This window comes from Dermacentor silvarum, chromosome 1 (genome assembly GCF_013339745.2).
Source record: "Dermacentor silvarum isolate Dsil-2018 chromosome 1, BIME_Dsil_1.4, whole genome shotgun sequence".
Taxonomy (NCBI): Eukaryota; Metazoa; Arthropoda; class Arachnida; order Ixodida; family Ixodidae; genus Dermacentor; species Dermacentor silvarum.
In genome coordinates this window covers 83,724,675-83,744,227 of record NC_051154.1, presented here as the reverse complement: position 1 = coordinate 83,744,227, position 19,553 = coordinate 83,724,675, and the positions used below count along the sequence as shown (strand labels likewise).

General features: G+C 43.3%; 1 protein-coding gene across 2 annotated transcripts in view; it reads right to left on the bottom strand.

Moving 5' to 3' along the window:
* The window catches only part of LOC119431703 (nucleolar protein 9-like), a 63,687-nt gene that overhangs the window by 18,988 nt on the left and 25,146 nt on the right, over nucleotides 1-19,553 (bottom strand). Inside the window, exons 5-6 of one of the 2 annotated variants that reach the window (XM_037699183.2) lie at nucleotides 17,310-17,417; nucleotides 6,978-7,116 (exon numbers count right to left, since the gene is read on the bottom strand). In XM_037699183.2, coding sequence (XP_037555111.1) covers nucleotides 6,978-7,116; nucleotides 17,310-17,417 — 247 coding nt within the window. The remainder of the gene's footprint in view (nucleotides 1-6,977; nucleotides 7,117-17,309; nucleotides 17,418-19,553) is intronic. The other variant, XM_049670539.1, reaches the window with a different exon arrangement.

Genomic DNA, 19,553 nt, shown 5'->3' with positions numbered 1-19,553 from the left:
ATTCTTAAAGCCTGCTAGAAGTCAAACATTATAAGCACCTTTGAAATCTGTCAAGTGAACGCATCAACAGTGTGCAATTGTCAATCACACTTATCTGCACTTGATCTTTGAAACGACCATCAAATTACAAGCCATCAAGTGTGAAATAATTAGGCATGTGTGAATATTCTATATTTTTGAATATTCAATTGATTACAGGGTTCTCCCCACGCGGTGGTTTTGCCGCCCACCACTCCCGCCGACCGCCCACCTCTCGGGCTTTAAGTTTGCTGTACTTGGGGACAACTTTCTGTGCCTATGCAGTGGAAGCTACGAGCGCGAGCGGTCGGTTTCCACAAACGCGCTGTCACGGGCAAGCATGGATGCCGATGAGAAGTAGCCGCACACGCTCACGAGCCAGAAACAAAGGCCGGGAAGCTGGCGGTCGTGGCGGGTGCGCGCGGTTGGCGGCACGCAGCAACCCCTCCTCCCCCCCACCCTGTGTCCGGAACGTTGGCGGGTGCGCGCGGTTGGCGGCACGGAGCAACCCCTCCTCCCCCCCACCCTGTGTCCGGAACGTTGCGCACGACTGGAAGACGGCGCACTTCCTTCCCGCCCTTGCGTGCGCGCCATTGAGGCCGCGATCGCCGGTTCACTCTCGCACGCTTTCACTTGCACATACAGCATACGGCGTACAGCGACAATTTTATCGGCCGTGGACTTTACACAGAACCTCTCGGCAACAACGAAGTCATCAGAAATGACCCTGGAATGTCCATATAATTGCTATCGCAATAATAAAAACGAGAGAAAGTCCCCTCCCGGTCTCTTTCTTTCCGGCGCTCTCAAACAATCAGCTAGATAAGGCGACCTTGAGTTTTCATCAAGTCTCTAGAATAGCTCCCCCCCCCCGTAAGCTGCATTGGCAGATATAAAGTCTCTTGCATCGTTGCGTTGTGATTGCGCTCGGACGTCTGTTGCGTTGTCATTATTCCGTATGTGCCTGTGCCCCCCCCCCCTCTGGTCCTCAAATGTCCACCTCAGAATGTTCTGGGGAGAACCCTGATAGATTATTATGCTATTTGATAATCACTTTGTTTCGGACTTCAGTACTCGGATCTTTTGAAGTATTCAAAGCAAATGAATATAAATCTTAAAATCCACAATCTACACTTTTGCTGCCAGTGAGCAAGTCACATGTTTGGAAGAGCTCATGGCCAGGACAAGCCAAAGACAGAGACTTCGTTTACTGTTGCCAATTGACTTTAAGGACCTGCTCGATAATTCAAACATCCCTGCAGCATCTCCATCTTCTTTGTTGAACTAATGTACAATGGCGACAAATGTTTTGAATGCCGTACTGTGTCCTGCTTGATTTTTCAGACTTATCTGTGTGCATTTTGTTAGACATATGCACCAGAAAGTTGGCGCCATTCAGGTTGACCTCTGTACTCTCGCTTTTGTTGGTGAGGTGGTTCCTTGGCTTTCCAAAAACCATTTGGCCGCAGCAAATAGATTGCATTGACTTGGCACCAAACTGCAACTTTAGCTGCTGATACACAGTAACGTAGTGCTGCTTAGGCCTCAGTATATTGCCAAGGCAGTGTGGTCGCTCCGAAAATTCACCACTGGCCAGCGTGTGGTGGGTGGCAAACCATCGCAAGAAGTTTGCCGCTCATGGAATGACTCATCGACAATTGGGCCTGAGATCATGTGCACATGCAAATGAGGGCCATAGAAGTGCTTGGGTCCGTGATTGACAATTACAGTGACCGTGCTTACCGAGTTTGTCTGTGTGCTTCCTCGACGGAATGAGTTAAGCTCGCGTGTAGGCAGAAAGCACTGAGCAGAATTTGCAAAACATGGCCTCATCTTCTGCCGTCGCAGTCAAGGTCACACATTGTGGCATTGTGATGATGTGCAAATGCGAAACGCTCCCACAACCTCAAGCATAACAAAATTTAAAGTAAATTGAACCACACAATATTTGTAAATTAATTTTCTGTACTGTTGGCATTGTAAGAAAAGTTGAACTTGCATTTTTGCATGAAAATATGTGAAAAGCAGCACTCTGAAAATAAACTGATTCTGTAGATAAAACTGCTTTCACTTTTGCTAGTAAAAAACCCTTTTCTCTTTTTGTTTGTAAACTTCCGACTGTTGCATCAAAGTTTTATGCAATTCCCACAACTATTCAAACTATTCGCCTTCATTATTACCATTCACTTCGGCTTCAGTTTGAACCAAAAATTTGACATTGCACAAGCCTACAAATAATGAACACCACAGATCACAAATTGTGTCGCATTCTGCAGAAAAGTGTAAAACAGCAGTTCACAAAATGCTTTCATTCAAAATTACAATTTCTTTAAACTAATAAAATATGTGAAGAATGGCAAGAACAGAATGTCAAGAAAGCCTATCTGCATGAAACAGCCAGAGAAATAAAATAATAGCCCATAATCAAAGGCATGTGACTTCTTTGGAGCAGACTTCGACAATGAGCTTTGCCACATAGTTTCTCTGGCTGAAATTGCTCCTTAAAACATATCTGCAGAAGCCAGGATCTCAGCTCTTACACACTGATGATGGTGTTCATGGTAAACATACCAGCTAATATGATGACATGTTGCACAAAGCATAGGCAGATGTATATGTATATGCCAACACAAATATGGTAAACTACCCTCTGCAGGGGCGTAGCCAGGGGGGGGGGGTGGTTCAACCCCCCCCCCCCCCTCGGAAACTCGTTCTGCTTCACTGGAAGCTACACTAGCATGTAAACAACCGGTCGTAAAATTGAACATGGCGCCAAAAGTGTAGGCTGTAATGCTGATCGACGCGATCAAGAACCAGCCCTTGCTCTACAACAAGAGTGGCACTAAAACATACTGTCAGCAATACTCGCGATAGTATTCAACGTCGCGCGACCGGAGGTGCGGCAACGAAGCCTTGGCGTGACCCAACTTCTCGCGCTTTTGCAAAGCCAGGCGAACCCACCACCGCCGTTTCTGAGGTGTCCGCGTCTTCCGTTTATTCATTATCCATTTCTAGAAAACAAGTAGGTAGAAGTATAAAAGCCACTTATTCTTCCACTTCCATGGCAGACAATAGTTAGGCAGATTCCTCGTTGGCGCTCCATAATTCTCCTCGCACGTGTACGGTATGTTGCAGAAGTCGCGGGGTGCTTTTCTCGTCGCGATGATAGATTGGGAGCGTAGGTCTCACGTAGGACGCGCAGGCTTTGGCGAGCCCCAACACAAGGGCCAGCCCTGGTTTTAGCTGTGGTGTTCCCGTTGCCCCTTTGGTGTCCTGGAGGCGCCGACAATACGAAATGATGAAATGTTATTACAACTTGTAAATAAAAGCTATTAAAGAAATATTATCACGCCTAGGCACCAACCTGTGACTCAGCGCTACCGCGCCCGTGTGCGAAGAATTACAGAACGCCAACGAGGAATTTACCGAAGGTCGCAGATGACATACGAAGTTGCGTAAAATGATCACTTTTGATGACGGTACGTGGGTCAAAGAATGAACATACCGCTCGAAATAATGCGATAATGAGCGCCACCACGCCGACAAATGTACGCAGACTAGACGGATCTGGACGATAACGGCAGCAGCAGCCGCGGCGGTAGCAAAACAAATGTGAACAACTTGGACAGGCGCGGAAAAACTTTTCCGGCCGCTTTGGCCTTTCCGCCCGCTTGCCACTTCCCAAGTGTGAACGTAGGCTTAGTCTGCGCGAGAAACGTCTCTTGTTTGCGATTGCGCCCCTACGGAAGGCTGGTATTTACTGTTGTGTTGTTGAATCCCAAACCAGCAATTACGGAAGGCTGGTAGTTGCTGTTTTGTTGTGGAATCCCAAACCAGCAATGTACACACAAAGGGGTTGATGACAGCAGTGAAATTCCACTGACTCGCAATAGAATGCACGAAACAGACAGCCAAAAAGCATGAATTACGGCTGTGTGCAGTACAGCGTAAGTAAACTCTTGTTGCAGGCACTGACAGTTCTCGTCGAAGTTCACGCATCCTGATAAATTGATTATGTGCACTATGCACTGAACAATACCGGCGTTCATTCCTGCATCACTAGTACACCAATCAGTCGAGATTCTGTGAGGTACAAGGCCGCTTCCTATTTGCACCGGCGTAAGTGAAGCAGAAATGAATTGCACGCACTACTTAAAATGCGTACACATGCCATATCTATGCTGTGCGGTGAAATATTCTGCACAATTATGAATCTGTTGACGTAAAGGCAAATGACGGCTGCACGCTCGCACACAGCGGAAGACACAGCGGCCCACGCACTTGCCGCACGAAATGCAACCCTCTCGTAAGAGGGAGCAGGGCGATGAAAGCTTCGAAAAAAAAAAAAAAAAAGCCTTACGCGTTTGTGCGCGTGTTTAAGTTTTCTAGCACAAAGACGCAGCGAACAAGCTATTGCTATGGGAGTAGGTATAGCCTGGTCACGCATGCATTTTCACGCGTATAGCCGTCCTTGACTTGTGAAACGCACTTCGCCCCGACGAGGACGACGCCATCTACGCTTAACGGAAATTAACAATTAATGATGTCTTCTTCGATCGCACGGGACGTCTCAATGATGCGTTTTCGAAGACTGGTCCATGCAGTGGCGCGATGAGAGACCGTTGCTCCAAACGCCCACTGTACCTGTCGTACGTACTGTATTTACTGAGCTTACTTTACTTTTTACTTAATTTCTTCACAAGCACACGCACACGCGAGGGGGGGGGGGGGGGGGGGGCGGTCCCATGTCTTTGATATACATGTATAGAGTCTGCTTAAACTACCAATATTTATTATCGATCACGTGACCTAGAAGAAAACGGAAGTTTGCCACCCCCCCCCCCCCCGGTCGGGCCGGTGACCCCCCCCCCCCCCCCGAAAAAAAATTTCTGGCTACGCCCTTGACCCTCTGTGACATCATTCTTGTTTTATTTGCTCGCAGAGAAAAGAAAATGCAGTACAACTCCCAATAAATTACTAAATCTGGTTGTTGTAAACTGAGCACATCTCTAAACGCAAATGCATGTGACAAATTTTATACCCTATGCCCACCCCCACCTATTGCAAATCTTTAAAACCAACTGTTATTTCCAATGATTTATTTTATTAAACCCTCAGTGCCAAAGATGTTGCAGGAGGGATGGGTTATAAGATGAAAAATATGAAACAAAAATGTGGTGAATCTGAGGCACTGCATTTTTGACTCGAATTTGCTACATAACATTTTTCCCTGTTTATTAGTAAATGCCAAGAACTTTTCTTGAAGCTTTAGAGCCTTGCTACTAAGCTGATGTACCTAAGTTACCTTGCCAAGTCACCTCAGCATAAAATGTTTTGAAAAGTCAGCTTTTTGTACCTTGAATAAAAAGTGCAAACCTTGCATTGTAGCAACATCAGCAGAACTTCCAAACATTTTCTCCCTGAGCCATAACTGCTTGATTAAGCACATAAGCAGATACAGTAAAAGCTCGATGATACGATCACGGCTAATACGAATTTCCGGATGATACGAATTTTTCCGTGGTCCCGGCTGCGCCCCATTACATTGCAACGTGCTAGAGAACGGTTGTTACGAATCTATTTTCAGCCTGCGTCGGTTGATATGAATAAACGCCGCCCCACCGACGGCCGCGAAAGAGAACAGCGCGCAGTCACGCGCTTTCTCTCCTTCTCTTTTGGTGCGGAGGCGCGGCGCCGGACAGCGCGCACTCCGCGACTGGGCGCGAAGAGTTTGAAGCGGTGGCGCTTCAAGAAATAAATGCTTTTTGCGTACATGTGCCTGAGTGAGTTCACCTCTGACTCTTTAATTTAGCTACAGTCGAATCTTGTTAACTTGAACACGCTTACTTCGAACATACCGCGTACCGACAATGCTCTAAGCAGCGCGCCAAATAACGCGGCGGCGCCTCCGACCGGCATTGCTCCGACACCGCCATAGAGCAAAAGCTCAGGAGAGACCCCTCAATGCCGCGCGCGAAGGAACGGGGAAAAAAAAAGAACCCGCGGCGGAAATTTCCCCCTCTCTCAAATTGCAAGGTCGCCGTTTCTGCATCGCGCCGGAACAAGCGTGTACGTGCCGACTAGAGTGTTCTAGACAACCGTATTCTAGCACACACTAGTGCCGACGTCTCAGCCACGCGGATAAAATGGCAGTGAACCCTTCTCCTCTATTTTCTAGTCACATGTTGACCTTGCACGCTGCGGCAGCAGCGCAGAGGGAAGCAGCGGCGGAGGCACCGTCGGGCCAACGAAACTGCCACGCCCGCAAACGCTCGCTTCCCTATAACGGCAGAAAACGAAACTTCAGGGGGCGGCTAAAATAAGCTGGCGCCAGCACGGCGGCGGGCGCTCACCGAGATGTGCGCACGGAGTCGAAGGTGAGAGAGCTACGAGGGAGTTGAGAGGGAGGGCGAGGGGGGCCACCGAAGCGGCGGAGTTGACGCGGCCATATCCGCTTCCCTGCCGCCCTCCTCCCTCACCTTCGACGGTCTCCGCGTGCACCCGTGTGCCGGCGCAGCCCGCTCGCTCCCTGAAGCTTCGTTTTCTGTCGTTATCGCGAAGCGACCGTTAGGCGGCGTGGGCAGTTTCGTGGCCCGCGCTTGCTATGCGCTTGCGCGCCGCGATATTTCACGACTCGCACCGTTCGTGCATCGTGCTATGGTGCACGAATACTTCAAAAATACGTCCCTTTAATTCGAACAAATTTTCGGGCCCCTTCGAGTTCGAATTATCGAGATTCGACAGTAGTTTTAATTGTGTTTCGATGATACGAATTTCGGCTAATACGAATATTTTTCGTGACCCCGTGAGATTCGTATCATCGAGCTTTTACTGTATTAGCTTTCACAAAAGCTTTCAGCCATACTATGTACACCATTTAGCTGTATAACACTAGACAAAGCCATAAGTGTTGTTTCACTGAATGCAATCAAGTCAATGTAGAATAACAAAATGCATACCTTTCATCACTTGGTGATTGCGAGAAAATAGCCTTGGCAATATGTTTCACAAATACAGATAGCAATTTTGGATTCTTTAATTGTAGTATCATAATCAAGGCTTGCAAAAGCATCGATGCTACATTGTTGGCCATGATATCTGCAAGATAAAATAATTATTACCATCTTCTAATGGAAGCACATAAGCGTAAAAGTACAGACAAAGGCAATAACGACTGTCTATGCAAGGCTGAAAAGGGACAAGAAAGTATGATTTTACCACAAACTTCCACAGTGTGCTGTTCCACTGATTACTAATGCTGAGATCTATGCAATGTCGCATCCACTGTCAATTATAGTTATTTAGAAGCAGTTGCATAGTCCTGTATTGAGAAGCCAAGTCTTCAGGTCCAGTAGAGTAAAGAAAAAGAAAGAAGATGATGCGTTAACATAGATTCAGTCGTGCCCTTCTGCCAGTCCTGCTTCAGGCACTTCACTGTCTCCTTTCTTCCTTTTCACGAAATGTATGACCTGCCACATTAAAGTATACCTAGGAAATCAAAACTCTGTCGATGATGGACAATTACACCAGTGGACCACGTTGGGGCTTTTCAAATTATGGAAGCTTCAACATGTTACCTGGTAAAATGTCAAAATGTGCATTATTCTAAAGAGGCTTTTTTGCATACAAGCTGAATGTATTTCACTGCTGTATGAATGTATACAAGCTGAATTGTATTTCACTGCTGCAGGAGCAATGAAAAATAATTTTCTTATGGCAGTGCCAGTCTATGGGAATGTAGCATACAAAAGATACAATGAACTTCATACAACTTTTCGAGCACATTCTACTTGATACAGCATGGAGCATTTTTCAAAAAGTCATTCAATAACCGCTTAGTAGTTATTTACATTAATAGATGCCACACTCTAATACATGTGGGCTTTTAGCTTCTTGTGGTTTAGCTAGCGTAATAATGGATACTTGTAAAACCAAAAAACTGCCTGTTTACAATGTTTGACTGTATATACCCACTGTATATACCCGGGGCAGCGCAAATGGTCGGGGCCCCTCGTCCAGGGTCCCGCTGGCCCTTGCCATCCTGTCTGCCCTTTGGACCAGCCTAAGCTGGTCTTCAAGGGCCGGGCTAGACAGCAGTGCCTCCCATTGTTTCTTTGTATTGTTCATGTTGTGATGTTATTCATTGTGTAATGTACACTCCCACGTGATGTGGAACAGAGTTGGTGTGGTCCCACACGATGGGCATATATCTCTGTATGCTGTGGGGTAAATACATGTACCCTGTGTAAGTTAGTGTATGTATTTGTCTGGAGTCTGCGTGGCGCTGCAGACTCCATTGCCGTAAGATTCTTATGTGGTGGCGTATACCTTCTTCTATTCTCCCTGTAATAATTCATAATTGTTGCGTAATTTGGGTCTATGGGTGTTGGGTCCTCTACTGCAGTGTCCGTGGCGGCTCGGTGATTTGTTAAGTCTCGAGCCGCCTCATCTACAAATAGGTCCTCCGTGATAACCTCATGCCCTGGGGCCCAGATTATAGTCTGGGTGTATTCAATTGGGGGGTCTTTATTAGCTTTCATCAGAATTTGATATGCCTTCGCACCTATTCTACCCCTTTGGTCATTTCTACATGCCGTCTGCGAGTCCATAATTATTGTCTATGGAGCTTTTCACTCCCTGCCCTCCTCTACTGCCAATGCAATTGCAACCTCCTCTGCTTCTGTTACAGAGGCTCGGGCTATTGAGGCGCAGGTTGTAATTTTCCCATTCCGGTCTGTGACCACTGCCACCACTTTCTTTGCTTTTGTCCGATAAGGTGTGGCATCTGTGAATCTCGTCGTATTCATGTATTTTGTCATTTTATCTATGTACTCTCCCTCGCTTTTCTTCTCCCAGCATGCAGAGTTGGATCCATGTTCTTTGGTAGTGGGGTTACCGTGTACCAGTCTCTGATTAGGCAAGAGAATTCCTTGGTTCTTTAATAAGCCTGTACTTGTTCGCCGAGGCCGATCCTGTGGAGAACTTCTCTACCTGTTGGTGTTAGTAGCAGGCAGTTCCTTTGTGTAGTCAGTTGGGCTTCAGCCAATTCTTCAAATGTGTTATGAAGGCCAAGCGCTAATAGCTTCTCATTTGAAGTATTTCGTGGTAGTCGTCGTAGAGCTGCTTTATACGCCATTCTTAATATTTGATCTGCTTTTTTCTTTTTTTTTCCCTATTCATGTTGTGGTAGGGTAGGGAGTATGTTAATGGACTAATGACCAGGCTCTTTATCAAATGGAGCGTGTCTTGCGCTTTCATTCCTGTTCAATTGTTCGTTACTCGGGACTATCATAATTTGCTGAGCTGTTCTTTTAATCATGTTTAGTGTGTGGAGGCAGCATTGATTGGATTGTAGCCACATCATTAAGACACGAATGGTGGTTTTCTCTGGAATGATATTTCCATCTATCTTGACCTCAAGTCAAAGGCTCGGGTCCGTCTTTTCTTTTTTACTTTTTGATAATTGAATGAGTTCCGATTTTTCCGCTGAGCACTGAAGACCTCTTTGTCTTGTGTATTTTTCTATAGTGTTAGCTGCTTGTTGAAGCCCCTTTTCTTTTTCTGCCAGGTTACCCTTGGTTGTCCATATTGTTATGTCATCCGCATAGAAAGAGTGTTGGATGTCTGGAATTCTTTGGAGTTTCTTGGCTAGACCAATCATGGCTATGTTGAAAAGTGTAGGCAAAATTACAGCTCCTTGTGGGGTTCCTTTGCTAGGTGAGTGTAGGATTTTGGATTCATCCTCTCCTGCTTTGATTATTATTGTTCTTTGACTGAGGAAGCTCTGGACGTATTGGTACGTTCTTTGACCGCAGTTAGTCTCTGCCAGCCCATCCAGTATGCCCTTATGGCTTACGTTTTCAAAGGCACCTTTTATGTCGATAGCCATGACAACGTGTTCTGCTTTTGGAACGTTTGTTAGTACTTCATCCTTTAAAAGTAGGAGGATGTCTCGTGTTGAGGGATTTGGTCGGAAGCCAAACATGGTGTTTGGCATTAAGTTATTTTCTTCAAGATGTTGTTGAAGTCTGGTGTTTATTAATCTCTCAAACACCTTTCCTAGACGTGATGTAAGAGAGATGGACCTGAGGTTTTCTATAGCAAATTTCTTCCCTGGTTTGGGTAACATGATTTTCACAGCATGCTTCCATTGCTGTGGTATGAGTCATTCCACGCGAAACATCCCAGACCCCAAAATCGACCATCATTGATTTTCTTGAAAAAAATTGGGCTAGATGGCTATTGTGTGAATAAGGTTTCACCAAAGTATTTTCGTCAAAAAAAATTTTTTTTGATCATATGAGCAGTCTTTGAAGTTCCCATGAAGAAGCAAAAGTTGGTTGGAGGTACATTTTTCAAAATTCAAGTTTGAAACTAGGTGCAATAACAAATTTTATTTTAGAGCATTCTATTGGCATCCTTCTTTCAGATAAAGTGATAACTGAATGTATTTTAGAATTTTCCGCATTTATTTCATTCAGTAAAGAAAGCAAGAAAAGTTCAATATGCGTTTCGATTTCTCGTGCATGCCTGTCCTTCTGAACAATCCAGCTCAAGGACTAGAATTATGACATCTGCTGCAGGCGATTTTTAAAAATTCCATATATCTTAAACATGATCGCCTCATATACTAGCCGCCGTTTGCTTCGTGGCAGACGACGACGAGCAGACGACGAGGAGAGCGGCGGCATGTACGTAGTGCCTACTGGTGACATTGGTTGTTGACTTCAAAATTTTTTTTCTCGCTTCAAACAAAATTTACTCGAATAACAATTTCTAAATCGCAAGCCAAGAGGTCGGTGCATATATTGAGCTATCTGACATATTTTTATCTGGAGGGCCTTAATGCTTAAACTTTGCCTGAATCTTGCAAAAAAATCAATTTTTGCCAACTTTGGAGGTATTTTTTTTTAAACCCATATATGCCTTCATAATTTCAAATTATTTTTAGCATACACTATAGCAACAGGCGCAAAGGGAGAAAAAATATTGTAGCTGAAAAATTAACGCAGCTTATGGAAAAAAATCTTCAAAACACAACTTGTCTTGCTTTTTTACTGGGAAAAGCACTGGGAAGCACTGAGAAGCACTGGGAAAAGTGTAAACAAAAATATAATTTATGAATTTACTGAAAGCTACTGCAAGCACAGAAAATCAAAATAAGAAAAATGTGTTTCTTTCCCATGTTTTGAACTTTGTTATATTACACCATACAAAAAAATGAGCACTACTTTTGTTGGGATTGGTTTCAGTCGCAATAATGCCCATGTTATACGGGGAAACAAGCTTCACAGAGTTGAAGGACAAGTGTACATATTTGGTTTGATTTCTCATAGTAAAGCTTCCAGTTTCTTTCATTAAAAATACTATGCCTTTACAGGGTGGGAAACATCCACAACACTTCTCATGTTTGAAGATGTGCCAAATATGGATGTTACCTGTCGAAACTAAGCTGGTACTACAGGCAACATTGCCATGAAAAGACGTGGGAGCAGTGATACCAATAAAATAGCATGGTAGTGCTAGCCACAGACTGATTAAGACGGCACGAGTTATGAATGGCTGATGTCACAGATGAAGCTTTCTTCCAGTAAGCACAGATGGATCTGTTGGGCAAGAGCAGCAGTGGCAACAACTAACTCCAGGAGGCACAAGAAATTACAGTTGAACTGAAAATGGCGCTTTGCCTACAAGAAAGGTTTTCCATGCACCGAGGCACCACCAGTCTTTGGTTGTTCCAAAGTTTTATCGCACCAGTTAGGAAACATGGGCCGGTATAATGTAAAACTACTCCAATCTGTTTTTATTCCAAATCAGCCATTAGACCTCCGTTATAGGTCAAAACGGCTCCAGCTCTGCCCATATGGGTGCGGCGGCCGCCCACATGGGCAGAGTTTTACGTTATATACCAGCCATGGGTTGAGACCACCATGACGATACACTAATGGTAAATAAACAATGGTGAATAAATAATGGTAAATAGACACAGATTACTTATGCCAAAGTGATTAATAAGTTTATAATAATTTTTTATTGAATTCATTGGCTGCAGTTCCTGGCACAAACTCCAGCCTCAATTCCTTCACCATGGCTGTTGTGGAGGGAATCCCCCCAGCTGTCAACGGAAGCTAACTTCAAAAGGTTTTACAAAGGATCTAGGACAGTGGAGGACACTACTTTCACACAACACACCGCTCAAAGCATTGTGCAGGTGGAGAAAATACTTGTTGGCAGTATCAACATGTATGGCATTTTCGCACCGATTCTCTTTCATCTTATTTACAGACCCAGAAAATCCACAAGAAAGCTCTCCTGCAAAATACAAATTTCTTCACTGTAATGTATGTGGCTTCCTTTAACATGCGGTCCTTCACTGCAGACACATGCACTGCTGATGTACAATTTTGCCAGCACCCTTCAGGCATGGGTCCAGACATTAGGTGCAGTGGTAAGAAGCCAGTGTGCAGCAGCTACATGCATTGTTGGCCCCATGTGAATCTACCTTGAGCTACAAGCAGCTAGTGGTCAAAATTAGCTGCCCTGTAAGCAAAGACTCTCAGACAAAGACCCACCTTTATGCTTCTAAAATAAAATACAAGGGGAAATGGCACCTGTCCTTCACAACCCACTTACTATAATCTCAATACTTTGAATTCAGAATGGTTGCTATCTGTAAACACCTTGTGGTGAAGGCCTTTCAAGAAGAAACAATAGCTGATACCTTGTTCTGGAGGACAGGTGCAGGCTAGTAAGTGCTGTGACAGTGCAAATTTCTGGCTTAGTATAAGAAAAAGAACCAGTGAGTCAAAAAGGAATTCATGAAATGCTGGTAATTAGGTGGTTTATTATTTTAATTGAAACACAACCCTATATTTCTTGCATGTCGATGAGATCAATTCAATGAAATGGTATTCATGTTTTCATCAACGATTTGTAAATTAATAAACAATGCAATCTCCCCACTGGTGAACAAGAAATAATTACAACTGCAGTGATCTTTGAGTTAAGCTTCCAAAAAAGGCTTGAAGGTGCCTTTGAATGCACATCCATAACACCAGGTTGCTCACACCAGAATACACGACATTACATTGCAGTGCAAAGTGACAACACGCCTTATCTACTACTGCATTTGTTAGCACAGTCAACCTGTCTCTTTTGCTTCTTGCTGTGCACTGTCACAGTGCCACGCTTGCCATAGTGAGATTGTGTTTAGCACTGACAATCAAGTTTTTTCAAGGTATGTTAGTGCACCCAAAAGCAATGCAATGGCATGCAGATACCGTATTTACCAGATTGTAACGCAACCGCGATTGTAACGCGAGGGGTGACTTTTTGTTGCATCCAGCAAAAAAAAAAAAAAAACGCTAAAGTAATGCGAGACCACCGGATGCATGAAAAAGATGCATTGATTCCAGTTGTACTCGAACCGTATCTTTTATTTCATGATGTCTGTATTGTCTTTTTACTAGTACGTGTACATGTAATTTTTCTTTGTTTGCCCTGCTAATCATGTCATAATGTTGTATCCCCATCCCGCAAAAATCCCGTAACTGGATTGCAGTATTTGTAAATAAATAAATAAATAAATAAATAAATAAATAAATAAATAAATAAATAAATAAATAAATAAATAAGAAGTAGCCATGAAGCTGGATGACTTAGAAAATATGAGTCGATGCAACAACTTAGTCATTTACGGTGTGGCGGAGGAGCCGGACGAGGATGTGAAATCACTTGAACACAAAGTAAAACATAATATCTTTAAGGAGATACCGAGCCTTGAAGTGAAATCCCTCGAAAAAATCTACAGGGTAGGCACACCCAAAATGATGACCGAAAAAGCCCGGTCATTATGTGACTCTTCGGCTTCACAAAAAAAAAAAAAAAAAAAAAAAACAAAGTTCAAACTTGGACACGTCTTTTTCTACTTCTGAGGATTTTTCGAAAAGAGTAAAAGAACTGAGAGCTCATTTATGGCATTCTTCCGCAAATGAGAGAGCAAAAGGTGCAAAAGTAAAGCTAGCATTCGACAAACTAAAAGTTGATGGAAAAATGTTTTCTTGGAACTTGATTAAAAATGCTAGGACTGAATTAAAGCGAAGCGTCAGTTTCTTGCGGGCTGACCATACCACTTCGTCCCCACGCAAAAGCTCCAAAAGAAGTAACACGAGTTGACAGCGCACGACGAAAACAATCGGAATTCTTTCTCTAGAAACTAGAAAATTTGATCTTGACGTACCAACCAGATGTATTAGTATTAACAGAAACATAGTTGCATCCTGGAGTGCTGGATTCTGAAGTTGTCCCTTCACCATATAGGCTGTTTCATCAAGACAGAGGATCAAGAGGAGGCATAGCAATAGCAATTAAAACTAATTTAAAAGGCTCAGTGTTAGATGGTATTCCTGACCATGAAAGCATGTGGGGCAAGATCACATACTTTGATAAGTGCGTAGCCTTGGAGGGCATATACATACCCCCAAACACTTTACCTGTATATCTTGAAATGATGCATGACTATCTTTCGAAGCACTCAAGGTCAAAAATTATCGTCACGGGGAACTTCAATTTGCCAGGAATAAATTGGACTAATCTTTCACAGATATCTTATATATCCTATAGTATATTATCTGCAACTCATTCACTATTTAAATAATAATAAAGTGAAACTGATCTCCAGTTCCATGTTCAAGGGCAAGTCCAAAAGCGGCTCTTTGCGGATGACTGTGTAGCATACACAGTAGCACATAGGTAATTTAGAAAATAAAGCCAACTTAATAATTCACTACAATCAATCTGCTCGTGGTGTGATACATGGGGTATGAGACTAAATGCGTCAAAAACCAAATGCATCACATTTACTCATAAGAATAAGCCACTCAATCACATATACACTCGGAAACACCGCAATCAACAAATGCAATCAGGTAAAGTACCGTATTTATTCAAACATAAGGTGGGGTTTTTTCCCAGAATTTTCAGCCTCGAAGTCATCCCCACGCCTTATGCGCAAATTGTGCCTTTAGGTGTGGGTTCATGACAGCGCGAATTTCGCCTTACAATGTGGCTTTACGGCAGCACGCGCTCTGGTGCCGTGAAGTCACACTATAAGGAGAAATTCGCGCTACCGTGAAGCCACACCTAAAGGCAAAATTTGCATATAACCTACACTCCGCATGTTGAAGCCCCCTCCCTATTTCATGGTCGCTATTTTACATTTTGGCTGCATTAGTAATTCAGTATTTCAGGCGATCCCCGCCGAGTCTCGATAATCCATTGGCTATTCTGTATCCCCTTTATTGGTGTGCATACTAAAGTTTTTTTTTTCTTGGGTCCCCCCAATTGCACCCTCGCCTTATAATCGAATAAATACGGTACTTGGGCCTTAAAGGTGCCGTGAACCACTTTTTATCGAAGTCGAGAAAAGCATTTGAAGTTAAATCAGACTTTATCAGACTATTTCAAAAATACTTTGTCGCAAAAAGTTCTCCATTGCGTTCAGCAGAAGCGGAGTTATTGGCAATCAAACATACTGATTGTGGTGCTTCTGCTCTTTCTTCAATGATTCGCACTGCAAAGGCTATGGCAGAGCGGGGTGTGCCCACAACTCTCCACCTACTGAAGATAATCGTGGCGCATAGTTCAAATTTGATTTTGAATGTTCACATAGAAGCCACTATTTCAGATTTTGGTGCCTACAATGCACCAAACGCGGCTGTCCTCAGCGAGCCACAGTTTGCTCAGCCAGTGGATTTGTCACGGCACCCCGCGGCGGCCGCGGTATCTACGCTACGTATCAGACCACAGCTACATGCAACTGCACAGTATGCTTTGTGCACAACATTGCTAGAGTGCGAGCTTATGCTCATATGCTCCTGTCTGATTGTGCTACGTGATACCAGCTTGACCGACGGATAGTAGCCACATCCAACTTGCACATTTTGAAACGCTATCAATAGCTCATTACAAAGTGAAGTCTGCCAAGGCATGTAACCACGAGCAGCCAGGAGTGCGCACGAGCTGGCAAGTGTACGTGTGGTCCGACGTTAAGTTTTGCACAGTTCGAGGCTAGTTGAATGTTCAAAGCTAGTCGAAATTTGTGAGACCTGACGGTTACAGCACCGATAAGCAGGGTGGCCAAAGTTTAATTCTTATGTGGCAGCCGCGGCCAAGTGTGTGCAGACGATAGTCAGCTTCTTCTGGAAGTACGTAATTATTATCGAAACGCAAAGAATATTTTCGCTTACTTCAGCCTGTTTATTAAACTGCGTCAATAAATATACAAAGTAACAGTAGGAAGTGCACTGATCCAAACACCCTCCTTGATTGATGTCAGCTATTGGCCAATAACGGTCGCATATGAAAATCTACTTTATTACGAAATAAAGCGTCCAGAAAAGAGGAGCAGGCTTCTGTTGAAAAGAGAGCGTTTGAGAGAATGGTGACTTTGCGCTCCACTTGCAAGATTCACGTGCCATGTATGACTGCAAAATTTGGCTGAGACGTTCACAGCAGCGTATGCTATCCGCGGACTGTGTTTTTTTCACCAAGCCCAAGGGGTGGTTCAGGGCCCCTTTAACCTCACGTCCAACCTTAACTGGGAACTTAATATCTCCTCCATATGTTAGAGCGCCGAAGGCAAACTATCTTTCTTAAGAAAGTTACACAAAGCTCTGCCACATGTAAAATTAAGTGCCTACAGAGCACTTCTTAGACCATCATTAGAATATGCTGACTTAATCTGGAGTCCTTATCAAAAACACCTAATTAATAAAGTAGAGCACATACAAGAATTAGAGGTCAGATTCATATAGTACTTTGATTATTCAAGCCAGTCCAGTGTCTCAAATCTAATAACGAAACAAATTTATAACTACCTTCACAGCAAAGAGAAATTTCAAAGCTAAAATTCAATTACCTTCTGTACCATGGCCAATGCAAAATTCCACAGTCTCGTTATTTACTTGACCCTTTCCTACAATCATCGAGAACTAATCCCAGTAAAACAATTCGACAACCTTCAAGCTGCATTAACACACACAATTACTATTTCCCTCGGCAATCTCTTAATGTAACAGCTTACCTAACAGTGTTGTGTGTTGCAATACTGTGGAATCTTTTGTAACTCAAGTTCAAACCATGCATTTCTGTTCATGATTGCTTCCCCCCCCCCCCCCCCACCTCTGTAATCACTCCTGCAAGGGCCATTTGGGCATGCAGTATGTTCAAATGTTCAAAAGAAAATTCACAATGACAGCAGGCACCACTGTTTATATACGAAATGCACTTACCTAACATGTCAAACTGCGTTTTTATAGTTTCAACGTATATTCCAAACAGTTCATCATATTCTTCGGGAACTTCAACAACTTCAACTGCTTTTTTCTGTTGCTCTGTTGCTAAGCGAAAACAAAAGAAAGCCAAAGCAAAATATATTCCATCAATCCTACTGCATTATTGACACTACGCCTGGTTCACTGCAACACCTAAAACAAATTCCAAGTGATATTCAAAATAGAATAACATTGAAATATGATGCTGAAATTCTTTTGTTTGACCTTGAGTATTGCTACATGGGCAATAACATAATCGTGAGATGAACAGGGCTTGCTTTAAGGGAGGATGCTAGACTGAGTGATCAACTCTTGAACCAGTGTGCCAATTTTTATGACATTTTTAAGAATGACTTACCTTACTGCAATTAAAGTATTCTGTGATTACCATAGTGTAAATCTAAAAAAAGTTATGTTCATCATGTCGAGCAATTAGTCTGACATTTTAGAAAAACTGCTATTTGAAAAATAACTGATATATACATTTACTCTTCGTTAATAGATGTCCTTAGTTTAGGTTAAGGGCACCGAAATGCCAGTTTGTGCCTTTTTTATTTTGTATCAGTTGCATCACTTAAATTAAAATTAAATTATGGGGTTTTACGTGCCAAAACCATGATCTGATTATGGGGCACGCCGTAGTGGGGACTCCGGAAATTTGGACCACCTGGGGTTCTTTAACGTGCATCTAAATCTAAGTACACGGGTGTTTTCGCATTTCGCCTCCATCGAAATGCGGCCGCCGTGGCAGTTGCATCACTTGATAACTCAGTGTCTTCTTTCATTGTATTACAGAAATCTGAATTTTGTTTTTTTCTTTTATATGTACTTCAATTTCTGAATTAAGTACATACTCTGCTGCTTCCTCACAATACTTTAGTTCATACGAAAGATTGAAAGGAGGCTTTGGCAATCCAGTATGGCAACTATAGAATTCCTAGAGGCTTAGTTGGACCAAACAGTGCAAGTTCCCCTTTAAAAAAAAAATTTATAGACTGCACAGCATACCATTTTATTTTCAGGACAATACTGAATAATCTAAGGCCCCTGCTTCATAGGTTGGGTCACCGTGAACACAGCTAGGCTCAGTAGCAAATGGTTTGAGCTTTCACCTCCCTTATCAGCTTTGGAGCTGAAAACGTCCTTCTATGTGTTTATGATTTGCTTGCTTTAGTTACTTGTTCAAGATGCTTTCTGGACTCCACATTCCAGCTTGAGGTACTGAAGTACTGTCTTGATGTTGCATGCATTTTCACTAAACTCTATCTGGCAAAGCCAAGACTACTGCCAAGGTCTCCATCATTAACAGAGATGCAAATGTAGCTTTCCGGCACCTCTTCAAGCATTGATTGACTTGGTATTTCCGTTCCCTGTTTCTAGGCAGGAGCAACGTGTAAAGAGCTCTGGCTTACTAAGCATGTTGTATACAGGCACAAGATTCTTTGCAATGTCTCTGCTGAAGGCTGGAGGTTGGAGACAGCGGCCAATTTAAAAAAAATCATGGAAATAATTGTAACAATAACGGGATAACCAGTGTTGACCCCAGTGAAAACAAAGTTTGGCAACGTGGGGTGCTTCATGGTGTAAAATCTGTAGAGAGAGATATGATGTGTTTCCACCAATCCAAGCTTCAGTTTCAATTTGCCAGCCAATTTAAATTCACCATGACTGAAATTATGCTTTTGTCCTTTTTTTTTTCTTTTCTTATGCATTCCATATACTCCACAAGTTTCATATGGCAAAAGAATGCAAAAAGCTTTCCAATGAGTGCATTCACTCTGCATTCAGACTGTTTACCACTCTGATGACACACTTTGGAAATAGCATTCATAGGCACTTTTGATAGCAAAATGTGCCACTGTGATGTGAAAAAAAAAATTTAAAAAAAAAATATATATATATACATATATATTGTAATGGAATCGAGGGGACACAGACACAGCACCCGTTCCTGGGTCAGCTGTTCTATTCCGCCTTCGTCGTCTTCCCTTCCAGCGCCCACCTTGCGAGCGCCTGCAGCCAAGCTCACTTCCGTCTTTACACTCGGCCATGCTGCAAGTTTCCGGCGCGCTTGTCCACGCAACCACGCAACTTGTCCAGGTATTCAAGTCGTCATTTGTGAGCCGCCCAACGCGCACCCAGCTTCTCTGGAGGTCGGCACTGACTGTAGCACTCTGGTCGCAGGTCACGCCGACGATTATC